We start from the raw sequence: 14,460 nt of genomic DNA on the forward strand, positions 1-14,460 counted from the left end.
CCTGGGGCTCCGGGATCGAGTCTTGCGTCGGGCTCCCTGCATGGAGCCTGCTTCTCCCTCTGCCTGTGTCCCTGTCTCTCTCTCTCTCTCTCTCTCTCTCTCTCTCTCTCTCTCCCCCCTCTCTGTGTCTCTCTTGAATAAATAAATAAAATCTTAAAAAAAAAATTAAGGATCCAGAGGAGGCTTGCACAGCACAGTAAGCCCAAATGTCTCTTTAGTTTCTCTTAAACTATAGTTTCTCCCTTCGACTCTGTTTTTCTCCACGCAATTTATTTGTTAAGGAAACCGGCCCCTCCGCCAGTTGTCTCCCAGAGTGTCTCTTTCTGTCGATTGCGTCCCAGCGCTCTGCTGAACACGTTCCTCACTCCCTATTGCCGGTAAATTGAAAATTGAACCTAAAAGGCAGAGCCCGTGCAAATAACCTATGCCAAATACTGTTCCCCACCTCATTTTTGCCAAAAGAATCCTTCAGTAATACCAGATTAGCTCACGTTGAAGTAAGCATGTGTGACGTGCCAGGTACCGTATACCCAGTGGTTCATGAGGGTCCTGTGGACAAGGGAGCAAAGTGATGCCCAGAAAGTGGACTTGCCCGAGATCACATAGCTGGAAGGTGGCAGAGACCTCTCCCAACACGCCCCAGTGGGCATGACCTTGTGACCTGGTTATGGTCAAGAGTTGGGGACGTGTGGCCTGGCTAGTCCCAGGGAGACAGGGCGGGCTGGGAGATGGGGAGGGGGCAGGCTGGTAGCCATTCTCTAGAGAGGGCTGGCTCCCCGATGGCCCTGGGGGTCCCCACGTCCCGGGAGTCCTGGCATCACAACCGGCTGACGGAGGCCACCCACTGTGGCTCACGCTGCTCCCACTGTCTCCGTAGATCTGGTTCTCGAGAAATGTGACCTGGAGCTGGAAGCCAATGGCCGTGACCACCACACGGCCGGCCTGTGCCAGCAGAGGCTGGTGGTGCGGCGGGGCCAGCCCTTCTGGCTGACCCTGCACTTCACCGGCCGCAGCTATGAGTCCAGTGTGGACAGCCTCACCTTCAGCGCCGTGACGGGTGAGTAGCTCCACAGCCCCTCGCCCGGCCTGACCTGCTCTGTTCTGGGATTCCCGGCCCCTGACAGTGGGGCACGTGGCTCCGTTCCTCTGCCCCCCAAGGACTTCCTAGCAGCCAGCAGCCCCATTTAAGGAATGAGGGAGCTGAGGTCCAGAGACCGGAGGGATGATGCCCGGGGCCACGCAGCCTCATAAACAAGAGGGCTGCACACCCGGGTTCCGAAAACCTGTTATCACCAAGGGATGGGGCTCAGCTGCCTACCACAAAGGTCCATCCAGATCCTGCCCGCTCTTCCCCACATCAAAACAGCTTTCCAACAGCTACTTCCCCAAATCCACAGAGCCGGACCAACCCCATCGGGTCCAGGTGGGGAACCCAGTTGGCTCCGTCTCTCTGAGGGGAGCATTTCATATTCCCATAGTTCCTTCTCCAAGCCTCAGGGGGCTGCCTCAGGCTGGGGAGCTGACAGACAGACCTGGGCCCTGGTGCAGACTGAACTGCCTACTTGCTGTGTGACGTTGGGCAAGTTGCTAAGCCTCTCCGAGCTTGAGTTTTATGCTATGCAAAGCACTCGTGGTGGAGGGTTGTTAGGGGGGAAGGGCTTGCCATGGCGGGAGGGCCTTGTAGTCATTAGCAGCTGTTGCTGCTCTTGCTCCAGGGGGTCCAGGCATGGGTAAAGGGACATTGAGGCCCCAGCCACCCCATCCACAGATGCCCCATGCCCAGTCTTCTTGAATTGCCACTCCAGGGAAAGGGGCCTTGAATGCCAAATCTCTGGATTTGGCTTCTAGAGGGAACCACTCCCTTGAGGTCAGCTAGGGGCTGCCTGGCTGGGACTCTGCTCAAGGGTTAGAAAGGCCAGTTCTTTCTGAGACCTATGAGGGCACAGAGAGCAGCAAACAGGCTGAGGCCCGAATTTACCTGGCAGCCCTGTGATAAGGCTTATCAATGCGCCTGCAGACTGGCCCTGGATATCCACCCCAGGCCTTTCCTCCCTCCCCTTCCCCTTCTGGCGGGATACACCCACTATCCAGGGGTGCCCCCTCTGACACACAACCAGCACCTTTGGCGCCTTTTTTAACTGACCTAAGGAGCCTCCAGGAACTTCTGATCTTTCTAGCCTCAGTTTCTTTTTCTGTAAAGTGGAAGGTTGTAATGCATAACAGGATACCCTGAGAAGAGCCAGGCTTGGGATGAGGAGAATCACAGCAGCTGTAGAGCACCCACCATATGCATGCTCGTCCTAAATCCTCCCGTCTCTGGAAGCATAATGAGACCCTGTTTTACTGATGAAAATACTGAGGCTCAGAAAGGTCAGTTTACTTGCCCAGGTCACACAGTGAGTGAGGGACAAAGCAGGATTCCGCCCCTGGCCTTGCTGTGGGCTGACAGTCCTCTATGAAAGGGAACAGTAGAGGAGCTGCTGGTGGGGGCTACCTGTGACTTCCCACCTTCTTTCTCTTCCCCCACTCTCAAGGCAGCCCCTTTCTTTCTTCTCTTCCCTTCATCTAGGCAGGCTGGTGCCAGGTAATTAGGCCTTAGGTTCAGGGTTGGGATAGGGACAGCTGCTCTTCCCAACCCAGCAACTAATCTCTGTTCTCCAGTGTCCACCAACTTATCTCAAGCCCTAGCCAATCTGCCCTGATCACCTCCGCAGCCCTGGCAGGCAGTCTCAGAAGGCACTCTATCTCTGCAGGCACACAACTTCCCTGTCTGAGTTACCAAGAACTCCGATGGGCTGGGAAAGCCTGAGGGACAATACCAGGAAGCCAGACCTTTTACCTCAAAGCCTGGCTGCAATTAGCACCCAGCCCCAGGCCTAGCCTGGGCACCCTGCTCTTATGCTGGAACATTCTAGCTTGGGATCAGCCTGGCCTACCTCTTTTGAGAAACCGAGGCCCAGAGAGGAGAGAGAGCTAGGGAAGGTCACTCAGCGAGCAGAGTATGTGGCCTGACCCTGCACACTCCGAGGGGCTGTGTGTTTCGCCCAGATACTTGGGAGACCTGACAGGCTCTGTTATGGGGTACAGACCACAATAGACAAACACCATTCCTATTATGGGAATGAGGGAGGGGGCTAGGGTTGGGAGGGTGAGTGGGGTGGGAGTGAGGTCAGCCTGAAGAAATGGAAAGAACTTTTATGAGGTTTATAAGATGGCTTTCCTCTGGAAGGTTCCCCTCATCCACTCTCACTTCCCAACCTCCACCAGCCACGGTCGGTCTAGGAGAGTCCCCAGGACTCCTCACTCTCCAGGTCATTTAGGCCCAGAGAGGTCCCTGAAGCATCTCCGGCCCCACAAAGAATACCATGTGGCATGGCAGCCAGTGAGTATTCGAAGCCAGCTTACAGGCATAGTGGTGGGACAAGGGGGACAGCCTGTCCTCATCCCCCCACCCCTTGCCCAGGGCCCTTTAGAAGAAAGGGGTGTGCATGTGTGCACAGTTGCCCCAGGATGGGGAGAAAGGGAAATGTGTTTCCTGATCTGTGCTTGACGGTGGTATGTTGACAGTGACAGTGGCCGTGGGCCCTGGCCCAGGCTCTTACCGTGGTGACCAGATCATCGATTGTCCAAACGGGCTTTTCGGAGAATGAAAGAGCACCATCGAGAATTATGCCAGGGCCACAGCTGTGAACTTGGACTGTCCCAGGCAAATTGGGCCATGTGGTCGCCCTGACTTGGTCCCTTTCGGACTCAGTTTCCCTATCTGTAAAGTGATTCAGTTGAATGAGTTTATTTCTACATTTCATTCCAGTCCTCAAAATCTGTCGTTTGGCCTGAGGATTCTGACTTTTAATAGCAACTTTTGGTGCCACGGAGGAATGCTCACGTACCCTGCATGATTACCATGCTAGTCATTATCTAGAATGCTTTCTATGAAGTCTCTGCAGGTCCTCTAAACTGTGCTAGGTTGTGGGAGGGACGATAACAAACAATAGCTATCATTTATTGAACACTTACTGGGTGCCAGGCACCATGCAATGTACTGCTATCTCTTTAAGCTTTACAGTGACCTTAAGAGGAGGTATTTGTAATTGCCTGTAACTAAGCCCATTTTATAGATGAGGAAGCTGAGGCACAGGGATGCAAAATAGCTTGTCCAGGGTCACAGAGCCAGCTTCAGACCGAGAATCAGACCTTCCCAGACATGAGTTCTAAGCCTATTTTCTTTTTTGATGAGAAAATTGCCAATCAGAGAGGCCTGGTGACTTAGCCCAGGTTACACAGCACTCTGAGTAGGGGAACCAGACCCCAGCCGGCTCTTGGGGGCCCAGTGCTACCCAGCTGCCAGGAGCATTTAAAGGCTTACAGCCGACTCCTGGCACCCAGACAGGGCCCTGGAAGCCTGTGTCATGCCTGTTAGTTCAGGGTTATATTTGGGCCTGGGTGTGGGTGGGGCTGGAGGGTTGAGAGGAGGGGGTGGGGTGCAGGGAGGGAACCCCTCAGTGCACAGGCCCCCATATTGTCAGCAGCAGGTGGGCAGAGCTACAGGGAGGGAGATTGAAGAATAAAAATAAACTTTCCTGGGCAGTTGCCCAACCAGGCAGAGAAGGTTCTGTTTCTCCTCTCAGCCACCCAAGTCCAAAGTGGATGACCAGCCCCTCCTTGCCCTCCCATGACTCAGACCTGCCTGCACGGGCAGGGCCTTCCCCCCACCAGAAAAAGCAGAGGAGCTGAAGGCAAGCTCCCTGTCTCACTGGGCCTTCAAGAGCCCTTCGAAGGAGCATGGGCGTGAGAAGCACTGTGGAGGACAGCCCAGAGTCTAGAGACCTGGGCTCAGATGCTAACTTTGCCCTGGGATATCCTTGGGAGACCCTCCTCTCTCTGAGACTCCGTTTTCTTACCTATGCAGGGGGTCTCAGGGGCAGCAGGAAGTGCCAAGGCACTTAATGAAGTGTAAAAGGCTGTGGGGTGGGGGTAGAGGGGTGGTCATGACTCCTCCTTGGAGCTTCCCATGGAGACACGGAGGTCAAAAGCCAGAGGGGACACTGGGGAGACAAGCCAGCACCCGACAGAGAGGGGCCTCTCAGACAGGCTCCCATGGAGACATCAGAGGAGGACCAAGGTCCTATCTTGCTCAGAGTCTGAGCTTTTGTTTTTTTATTTTTATTTTTATTTTTATTTTTATTTTTTTTTTTTGAGTCTGAGCTTTTGAAAGGGAAAGCTGCACCCTAGCCCATAAAGGACCCAGGTGGGGATGCTCCCCAAGGATTCCTGTTCGTGCCACAGGTAGGCACACTGAGCCCAGAGAAGGGGACGGGCTTGTGACTGAGACCCTGCCCCAGGCTGAGCTGTCCCCTCTCCCAGGAGAAATCCGTCTGCTTGGGAACCTGCTGTGTGCCTGGGGCTTTTCACACCTTCTCACAGAAGGACCCTGCAAGGTTGGGGTCCGATCCCCACTTTCTAGATGAGGAAACCAAGTCTCCGGGAGATGAAACCTCTTGCCAAAAGTTCCCTCAACGGTCCGCAGCAGGACTAGGCGTCAGAGCTGGGCCCCTGGGACCCCCTGCATGGGCCTGGCCCCTGCCAGCCTGGCTCCCTCCCCGCTGGCCACGGTGGGCTCACAGCCACTGCCTTTTGTCTGTCAGGCCCAGACCCCAGGAAGGAGGCCGGGACCAAGGCCCGCTTCTCCCTGTCCAGTGGTGTGGAGGAGGGTGCCTGGACGGCCGTGGTGATGAACCAGCAGGACAGTGTCCTCTCGCTGCAGCTCAGCACCCCGCCTAACGCCCCGGTCGGCCTGTACCGCCTCAGCCTGGAGGCCTCCACCGGCTACCAGGGCTCCAGCTTCGTGCTGGGCCACTTCACTCTGCTCTTCAACAGCTGGTGCCCAGGTGAGCCTAACGATCCACCGGGGGGGGGGGGGGGCAGGGGCGGGGACAGGGCTACACCAGCCATGGGGCACCGAGGGTGGCAGGGAATGGGGCACAAGAGACAACAAAGCGGATGGAGTGAAGCTCCCCTCCATGTAGGACCACGCTCCCATCCCACAAAAGCCCTGTAATGTGAGTACTCTTCTTACTCCCCTGACACAGGAAGAGACAGGCACTTGGAAGCAAAATGATGTGCCCAAGGCCCCACAGCTCCCAAGGCATCTCACCCCATGTCCCGGAGCCCGCGTGTTCCCCTAGCGTTCTGACCTGGGCATGGAGGTGTCTTGTGTTCACAGTTTCCTTCCTGCTCCTGCACAGCGAGGCAGAGAGATAGGCCTTGTGGGTGGGCCCCAGCCTAAGAATGGGGTGTCCCTCCTTGAAGCCCAGGCCCAGCCACAAATTCTGGCCTCTCCAAGCATCAGAGAGCCAGCTTCTTGCTGGGCTGCTGCTTTGTTTTTTTCTTCTCCATTTTGGGGCATTTTATAACATAGTTGAGGTTAAAGATTTTTTTATTTTCTCTTCCACATATTTTGGCTTTTATTTTTAATTATAACAGTAAGACATGAGGATGTCCTCTTTATATAAGCTTTAAGTGCTGCAGGGAAACAGCCCCCACTTTGACTCTCCTCCTTGGGGAACAGCATTATTAGCTGTCTTAGGGGACTCATCTCCTTAGATTTGATGTGCCTGGAGACATTGCCGCAGTAATGGGTTTCTCTGTCCTTCTTAACCATAAAAGGATCGCACAGTATCCATCAACCCACAACTTATTTCACTTTTCCCTCTACCATACATCCTGGGGATCTTTCCACACTGGTGTACATACACATCTGTTTGTTCATTCATTCATTCTTTTTAAAGATTTTTATTTATCCGAGAGAGAGTGTGTGCCCATGAGCAGGGTGGGGGAAGAGCAGAGGGAGCAGGAGAAGCAGGATCCCTGCTGAGCAGGAAGCCCAACAGCCAATGATCCCGGAACCCTAGGATCATGACCTGAACCAAAGGCAGACACTTAACTGCTTAACTGACTGAGCCCCCCAAGCCCCCCCCACCCCCGCCTTCTTTTTAAGAGCCCCGTATCTTACCAGTGTAGACAGTTCATTGATCAGGACTCCACCCAGGGACATGAGGTGGGCCCCAGTGGATCCTCCCAGGAAGGGTATGGCATGGAGCACCCTGTTCACATGCCCTGGGGCCACATGGAATGGTTGCTCAGGACAGAAGCGGCCTTGCCGGACTGTAGACTTGTTTTGATTTTGTCAATCTGCAGAGCTTACAGAGAGTTGGCAGCCAGGCCCATGGCAGCCCTCCTGGCAGCAGGAAGATGCCGGTGGCCCCCCATTCACCCACACTGCAGGGTTTCGGAGTTCAGGGAACAGGGAGTGAAGTTCTGGGGATAGCCCCTTCCTCTGGCCTTTCCTCCAGCCCTGCCCCATCCTCACCCTGCGGGTTGGCGTGGCTGTCAGCCAAGCAGCACAGTGACTAAAGTGACCCGACATCTCAGGGTGGGAGCGTGGAAGGGGTGGTGGAGCTGGCCCTGTGGAGGCAGGAAGCTGGCCTTCCTCGGTGGAGGTGGGGGTGTTGGGTGGGAACTCTGCTGTCCCTTTGGGACCTGCCCCTGAAACGAGATCCTTCTATCTCTGAGCTCAGTAAGGACAGGAAGGAGGACGGGAGCGAGTGCCAATTATGTGTGGGACCTCTGGTCCCCAAGGCCCCCACTTTGACCGGAAGAGCTGGGAGGAGGGCACGGTCCCTGACACCTGGGTCCGGGTGGGACAACGCTCTCAGCCCCATGACGAAACACCATGAGTTTCCCTTTCTCTTTCGTTCTTTCTTCCACCCTGTCAGCTGACTTATTACTACAGAGTTCATTTGCCAGAAGGCTAATTTTTCTTGTGGTCCTCAGAGCCCCAGCACAGGATGAATAAGACAAAAGTTGTTTGGCCACTTTCACATTTGCCTGTGGGGGCTGCAGATGGGGCCTGAGAGAGCGCAGGGCCGACAGAGTCCAGGGCCCCAAGGGGCTGGAGCAGCTGCATTCCAGGCCAGTGGCACAGTATTTTTAGGGACCTGTAAAAATGTTTTGATTTCTTTTAAAATCAGAAGAAAAAATGAAAGTTTAGGTCAGAGAATATGTTTTAATATGTAATATTAATATATTTGCCATTATACCAATATAGTATATATATTTACTTATATATAAGCATATTAAATAGTATTAAATATTTATTTATTTATTTATTTATTTGGAACAAAAAATGCACAGGGCCCACCAAAGTCATAATGTGGCTCTAGATGTCCTCTTCCCAGCCTCAGTTTCTTCACCTGTGAAATGGGGATGGTAAAGGCCAGCTTGACCTTTGACCTCCCACCATCTGGCCCCGACTGCCCCAGCCCTCTTTTCTGTGGTCATCAGCCATGGGGAACTAAGTGCCATACTAGCAGCTGTCCCTTTGTGCTCTCTGGTCCTCTGCTTAGAATGTCATCCCACCAGACTCCAAGGATCTAAATTTTAGTCGTTTATTAAGACAGCATTCACCAGCCACCTACTCCAGGGAGCCCTCCCTGACCACCTGCCCCTCCCACCCCAAGCTGGACAAGATCCCACTTCCCCTGAGACACAGTGACCCTAGTAGGCTTTCTCTCTGCCTTGAATCAAATTCCTTCTCACACTGGCTCAGGGCTTAACTTGCAAAGCACCTTTCAAATCTGCATCCCATGTTACCCTCAGGAACTCCAGTGAGGAGGGTGGAGAGGTGATCTCTCCCGGGTCCCACAATAAGTGAGCATCAGCTAGGAGATTCCTGACTCCTCGCTGAGTGCTCCTCTATCTCTTGCATTGGCATCGGTTTTCCTGCCTGTAAAATGGAGCTTTCAAGGTCCCTTTCTCATAAAGCTCTTGCAGAGGGTAGATGTTAATATACATCAGACACTTACCATAGACAAGTGTTGGAGGAATGGCAGCTACTGGTAATTCTAGCTGAAAACACCTTATCTCATGGATATAGGATTATTAATTAATAATTAGCTTTTCTGATTCAAAGATAGAAGGGCCTCTGAGACTCCAGCCTGGCCCTGGGTTTTGGCACCTTGGCTGCCAAGTCTGTGGGGACCCTGCGCCTTACCAGACCCAGAGCTGAGGCCCCTTCCCTCCCACCCCCAGCGGATGCTGTGTACCTGGACTCAGATGAGGAACGGCGGGAGTACGTGCTCAGCCAGCAGGGCTTCATCTACCAGGGTTCAGTCAAGTTCATCAAAAGCATCCCTTGGAACTTTGGGCAGGTAAGACCACATCCTGCCCTTCCCAACCACTGCAGGCCCATACTGTGTGCTGGGCCCTGGCTCTGAGGTGGTCAAAGCTGCAGAGGTGTGAACTGGTCTCAGAGCTGCCCACCCAATGCTTCCAGGGATTCAAGGGCCCCAAAATGGCTGGAGGAACACAGAGGGTCCAGGCGAAGCCCGAGGTTATACAAGAAAGGGTCACCCTGCCCATCATGGGAATGGCAGCCCCAGATTCTAAATGGGGAAAGAATTAGGAGAGCTTTGGGGAATTGTGGTGTTAGCGGGTGCTCCAGGAGGGAGAAGGGGAATATGCAAGGCCATGCATCAAAATAATAGAACTGCTAACCAAGTGCTAAGTGTGTGCTGAGAGGAGGTTTTATACCATTATCTAGATCAATGGTTCTCAAACTCAAATATATGTCAGACTCAACCAGAAAAGTATGCTAAAACACAGATCACTGAGTGTCACCCCTAGTTTCTACTTCAGTAGGTCTGGGTGTGGGCTGAGAATTTGCATTTCTTACAGGTTCACATGCTGCTGATCAGGGGTCATACATTGCAAATCACTGGTTGTATCAGTTAGCTACTGCTGAATAACAAACAAGCCTGAAACTTATAGGCTTAAAATGACAGCCATTTATTATTTCTTACAAATCTACGGGGCAGCCAGGGCATGGCTACCTCAGCTAGATGGCTCCTCTCTGTTCCCTGTGGCTCCTCATCTTCCAGCAAGTCAGCCCAGGCTGGTGGTTCAAATTCAGGATCTTATTTCCTCTGCCATTCAGGCTCCTGCGAATATTCTTGAGACACTGCTGCAAAAACTCATAAAGCAAGAGTTGTCACACTCCTGGTCCTTCCACCTCCTGGTGTGTTGGGGGTTATTGGCCGTCTGGGGTGGGGTTCACCTGGAGACTTTTCCCAATAGCCCCTGGGTTAAGGTTTCCATAGTCAGGCCTCCAGAGTCCTGCCCTGGGACCACAGGGAAGTCTTCCCTGTATGATGTGGGGCTCTGACCTCACTTTCCACATCTGAATATTGAGTATACTAATTGCAAAAATATCCGCCCAAGAACCTGTAGCCTGCTGTGAGATATACATGAAATGAGCATGATACCTAAAATATATCACAATGTACATTGGCTCCTAATTCTGAGGCTCTGTATTCTCCTGAGAAATGGAACAAAGCCAGATTCTTTCTTTTATTTCCTGAGTTCCTATTCTGTGTCCAGGCTTGTGTTGGCCATTGGACACGGCCCTTGCAAATCTTACGGCCCTTGCAAATCTTCCGGCCCTTGCAAATCTTCCGGAAGCCATCACAATCCAGGATGATAAGACCTAGAGGAAGGAAATGAAAAACTCCTGATGAGAATCAGGGTGATTCCAGAAATAGGCAAGATCTGAGCTGGGCTATGGAGGAGATGGAAGCACAGTATACTGGGCAAAGGGAATTGCATGAGCAAAAGTTCAGAGGTGGCAATGGGAGCACTTGACGTCTGAAGGAGTCCCGAGAGAGATCAGCAGTGTCCGGGTTGTGAACCTCAGGCTGATGGGAAGAGGGAGCCACAAAAGGACTTAAAGCCATGGAGGGAGACTTGTGATGAAGCCTGGTTTGGGACAAGACCACAGAGGTGGGGAGCAGGGAATGGATCACCTTTGAACTTGTCAGACGGGTGGTCCAGCGTAATATGACAAGGAGTGAGGGTTCTACTTTCGATAATGCTAACATTTGAGTTGCAAGGATGAGAAGGTATGAGTCATACAGAGAGTGGTAGGAAGAGCATTCCAAGAAAAGGAAAGAGTAAGTGCAAAGGCCCTGTGGCAATGAGTGGTGATAATGAGGTCAGAAATGATAATGAGGTCAGAAATGAGGTGGGACACAGATTGTGAAAGGCCTTGCAGGTCACAGGGAAAAGTCTAGATTTTAATCTGGGTGCAGTGGAAAGAGAGGAGCGATATATATAATTTCCCTCAGTTCCCATCAGAGCAGTGTGTCAGGGTGGGGGGTGAGGGAGGAGAGGATTCTCATCAGCTGTGTAGGATGAGTCAGGCCTTAGGGGAAATGAGATAACTGGCAGAGAGAGGTGGGAGTGAAAGGGGCAGTGGAAGGGCCTGAGGTGACTCTGAGGAGAGGGAAGCCCCAGGGACACTGTGGGTTCTACTCCAGATTCCCAGGACCCCCAGCCCCCAGCTGGCCCTGAATGCAGGTATATCCCTTCCTCTTTCTCACAGACTCAGTCATCTGTCCCATCCCACCCCATCCTGGGCCAGACAAAGCTGGCATCACAGAAATGTGGCAGACCCACAACAGGGAGGACCTACAGCTGCAGGGCTTCAGGGCAGGCTTCCTGGGGGAGGTGACTTCTAATTTCCCTCATCCTTCTCTTGTTTCTACCAACACAGTTTGAAGATGGAATCCTGGACATCTGCTTGATGCTCCTGGACAGGAACCCCAAGTTCCTGAAGGATGCCTGCCGTGACTGCTCCAGCCGCAGCAATCCTATCTATGTGGGCCGGGTGGTGAGTGCCATGGTAAGTGAGTGGCTGGGCCCATGATGGGCCCCCATAGGCTCCCCTCTTCCTGGGATGATGGAGGCTGCACTCCTCACTGGGCTTAGTGGGGGGACCCAGGGGATGAAGGAGTCTCAGCTAAGACAGCTTGTATTTGGAAAGACAAGATTTACAGAAATAAGGGTAATGTCATGTGGTCCCTAAAAGCAATTCATCCATTCATTCACTCATTCAGCAAATATTTATCAGATGCCACGTGTCCTAGGCACTGGGGATACAGCTGGGTATAAGATGTGTATGGTCTCTAACTTCAGAGAGCTTGTATTCTCGTGGGTGGGTGGGAGGAGACTGACATGAACTGAGATACCACGTGCGTGCGTGAGTCACAGAGATGATGATTGATGCAAGTGCTGAAGGAAGCTGGAGGTGTGAGGGTGTCTATCTGTCTAACTTTAGTCAGGGGCGGGGCAGGAGGCGGGGACCTCCCTAAGTGATGATCCCTATGCTGATAGAGTAAATAGGAGAAGAGCATTCCAGGGAGGGGAGTAGGTTGTGCAAAGGCCCTGAGGAAGGAAGGAAGTTGGCAGGTTTGAGGAGCAGAAAGGAGGCTGGCGTGGCTGGAGTGGAGTGAACGAGGGGAAGTGGGGTGCAGGAGGTGGGCACAGGTTAGATCCCGCAGGCCTCATCGGCCACCGTCGGGAGGCTGGATTTAATTCTCAAGGCAATGGGAGTTTGAGGGGAACAACACGATGTGGTCAGGGGCCAGAGTGAGTCTTGGTAAAACTCCGATCACATTCTGTCACTCTCCTGCCACCCCACAGGACCAATTCACATCTCCGGCATCACCTTCACGACCTTGACCCCTCTTCACCTCCTCCCTTCCCCTTCTCTCTCCCACACCCTGGACTCCAGCCCCAACCATCTCCCACATACCAGTCTGTCACACCTTGGGATCTTTGCATGGGCTGTTCCCTCTCCTAAATTCTTTTCCCTGCCTTTCACCATGCACTGAGCTCACAGCACCTGCTCCCCAGGCTGGGCCCCTCTGATGTCCCTCTGCTTGTAGGTCAACTGCAATGATGACCAGGGTGTGCTGATGGGACGCTGGGACAACAATTATAAGGATGGCATTAGCCCCATGTTCTGGATCGGCAGCGTGGACATTCTGCGGCGCTGGAAGACCTCTGGCTGCCAGCAAGTCAAGTATGGCCAGTGCTGGGTCTTTGCTGCTGTGGCCTGCACAGGTGAGCTCATGCTGGACGTGGGGAGGACCTGGAACCTGCTCACAGCCTCCCTGAGCCCTATGAGGAGGGCAGGAAGAGCACTCAAGTGGGAATCAGGAGCCCTCAGCTCTGGTCCTGCCTCTGCCTCCAATGCCACCAATGTACTACGTGGCCTGGAGTTGGCAGCTGTCCCTCTCTGGTCCTTTTTCCAACAATTACCCTGCAGGTGGTTATTAGGATCGAGGGACATCACTGGGGGGGCAGCCTGGGCACAGGGTTGAGAAGATGAGCTTTGGAGCCGGGCTCACCTGAATTAAAAATCCCCAGTAACACTCACCTGCTCTGTGACCTTGAGCAAATGACTTCCTTCTGAACCTTGGTTTCCTTGTCTGTAAAAAGGGGGCAATCGGATCTCCCTCCTAGGACGGGTTGATAGAAAGCTGCTCGGCCCACAATTTAGCCCAGTGTGGCTCTAAGTAAATAGCAGCTCTTAGTAGCAACTCAATAATAACAGCCATATCGACCTCAAGAAAGAGAAAACACTTTCTAAAATGCAGATGAGGAAAGAGAAAGCAATTTAGAACCAAAATGTAAAATAAGTATTTATAGAGTCTTAAAAAAATTCGAGTTCAGATAATGTTGAAGATTGTTCCAGGTTGGTGATGGTGCTTATGAGAATGGGTCTGTATCCCGTACCAGTTAAAAACATAGACTCTGGGGTCGAGGCCCGAATCCCAATCCCAGCTCTGCTTCTTACCAGCTGAGTCCTCGGGTAATCACTGGGCTTCTCCGAGCCTCAGCTCCGTTACACTGAACCCGATGTAGTGACGGTGTATCCTGGAGCGGTTGTGAGGATAATGCGGGAAGTGCTGGAAATGATTTCAGACGCCCAACAGCAAATACTTGTTTCATGCTGCTAGATTATTCTTATTACGATTATGACTACTGCTGTTATTATTTATTAGGCTCAGGAAATCTAAGAGGCTGGTCCTGGTTTGAAGCTTCTCTGACTCCACGACCAGGGCCCAGGCCCAGAGAAGGGTGTCGGGGCGTCCCAGGGCTGTCCTCCACACCAGCAGTCTGCATAGGGTGGTGCGGCCCGGGCTCCCAGCTGGGCTGTCTCTGCTCCCCCTTCGCCATGGCCAGACCACCCATGACTGCCCACTTCTGGGACCCATGCATTCCCTTTTCTTGTGCAAACTTCCCCAGACCCCTTCCACTGAGGGGTCTGAAATGCCCTTCTCAGAGAACCCCATGGGTTTTCTGGAAACACACCACCATCTGCGGCCTGGGTCCCCAAGCCCGCCTGCAGCCTCCCTCCTCCTGGGGCTGTGACCTCTGGAGGTCCTGCTCCAGACCGCTCTCTCCCCAAGGCCAGGGCTGAGTCTGGGTCCCTTGCAGCCTTCTCCCAGCCCGGTGTGTGAGAGAGCCAGGGAAAACTGGCTCAGGGGAGCAGGCCCCCGGGGCTTCTCCAAGTTGCCGCATGCTGGACTGGTCCAGGGACTCTGGTGTCCGGCTGCC

At 53.2% G+C, this 14,460-nt stretch overlaps 1 protein-coding gene across 1 annotated transcript in view; it reads left to right on the plus strand.

The window, feature by feature from the left end:
* The window catches only part of TGM2 (transglutaminase 2), a 31,265-nt gene that overhangs the window by 2,472 nt on the left and 14,333 nt on the right, over window positions 1–14,460 (plus strand). Inside the window, exons 2-6 of the mRNA XM_055307723.1 lie at window positions 878–1,057; window positions 5,646–5,888; window positions 9,091–9,209; window positions 11,609–11,737; window positions 12,783–12,960. Coding sequence (XP_055163698.1) covers window positions 878–1,057; window positions 5,646–5,888; window positions 9,091–9,209; window positions 11,609–11,737; window positions 12,783–12,960 — 849 coding nt within the window. The remainder of the gene's footprint in view (window positions 1–877; window positions 1,058–5,645; window positions 5,889–9,090; window positions 9,210–11,608; window positions 11,738–12,782; window positions 12,961–14,460) is intronic.

This window comes from Nyctereutes procyonoides, unplaced genomic scaffold, assembly GCF_905146905.1.
Source record: "Nyctereutes procyonoides isolate TBG_1078 unplaced genomic scaffold, NYPRO_anot_genome, whole genome shotgun sequence".
NCBI lineage: Eukaryota > Metazoa > Chordata > Mammalia > Carnivora > Canidae > Nyctereutes > Nyctereutes procyonoides.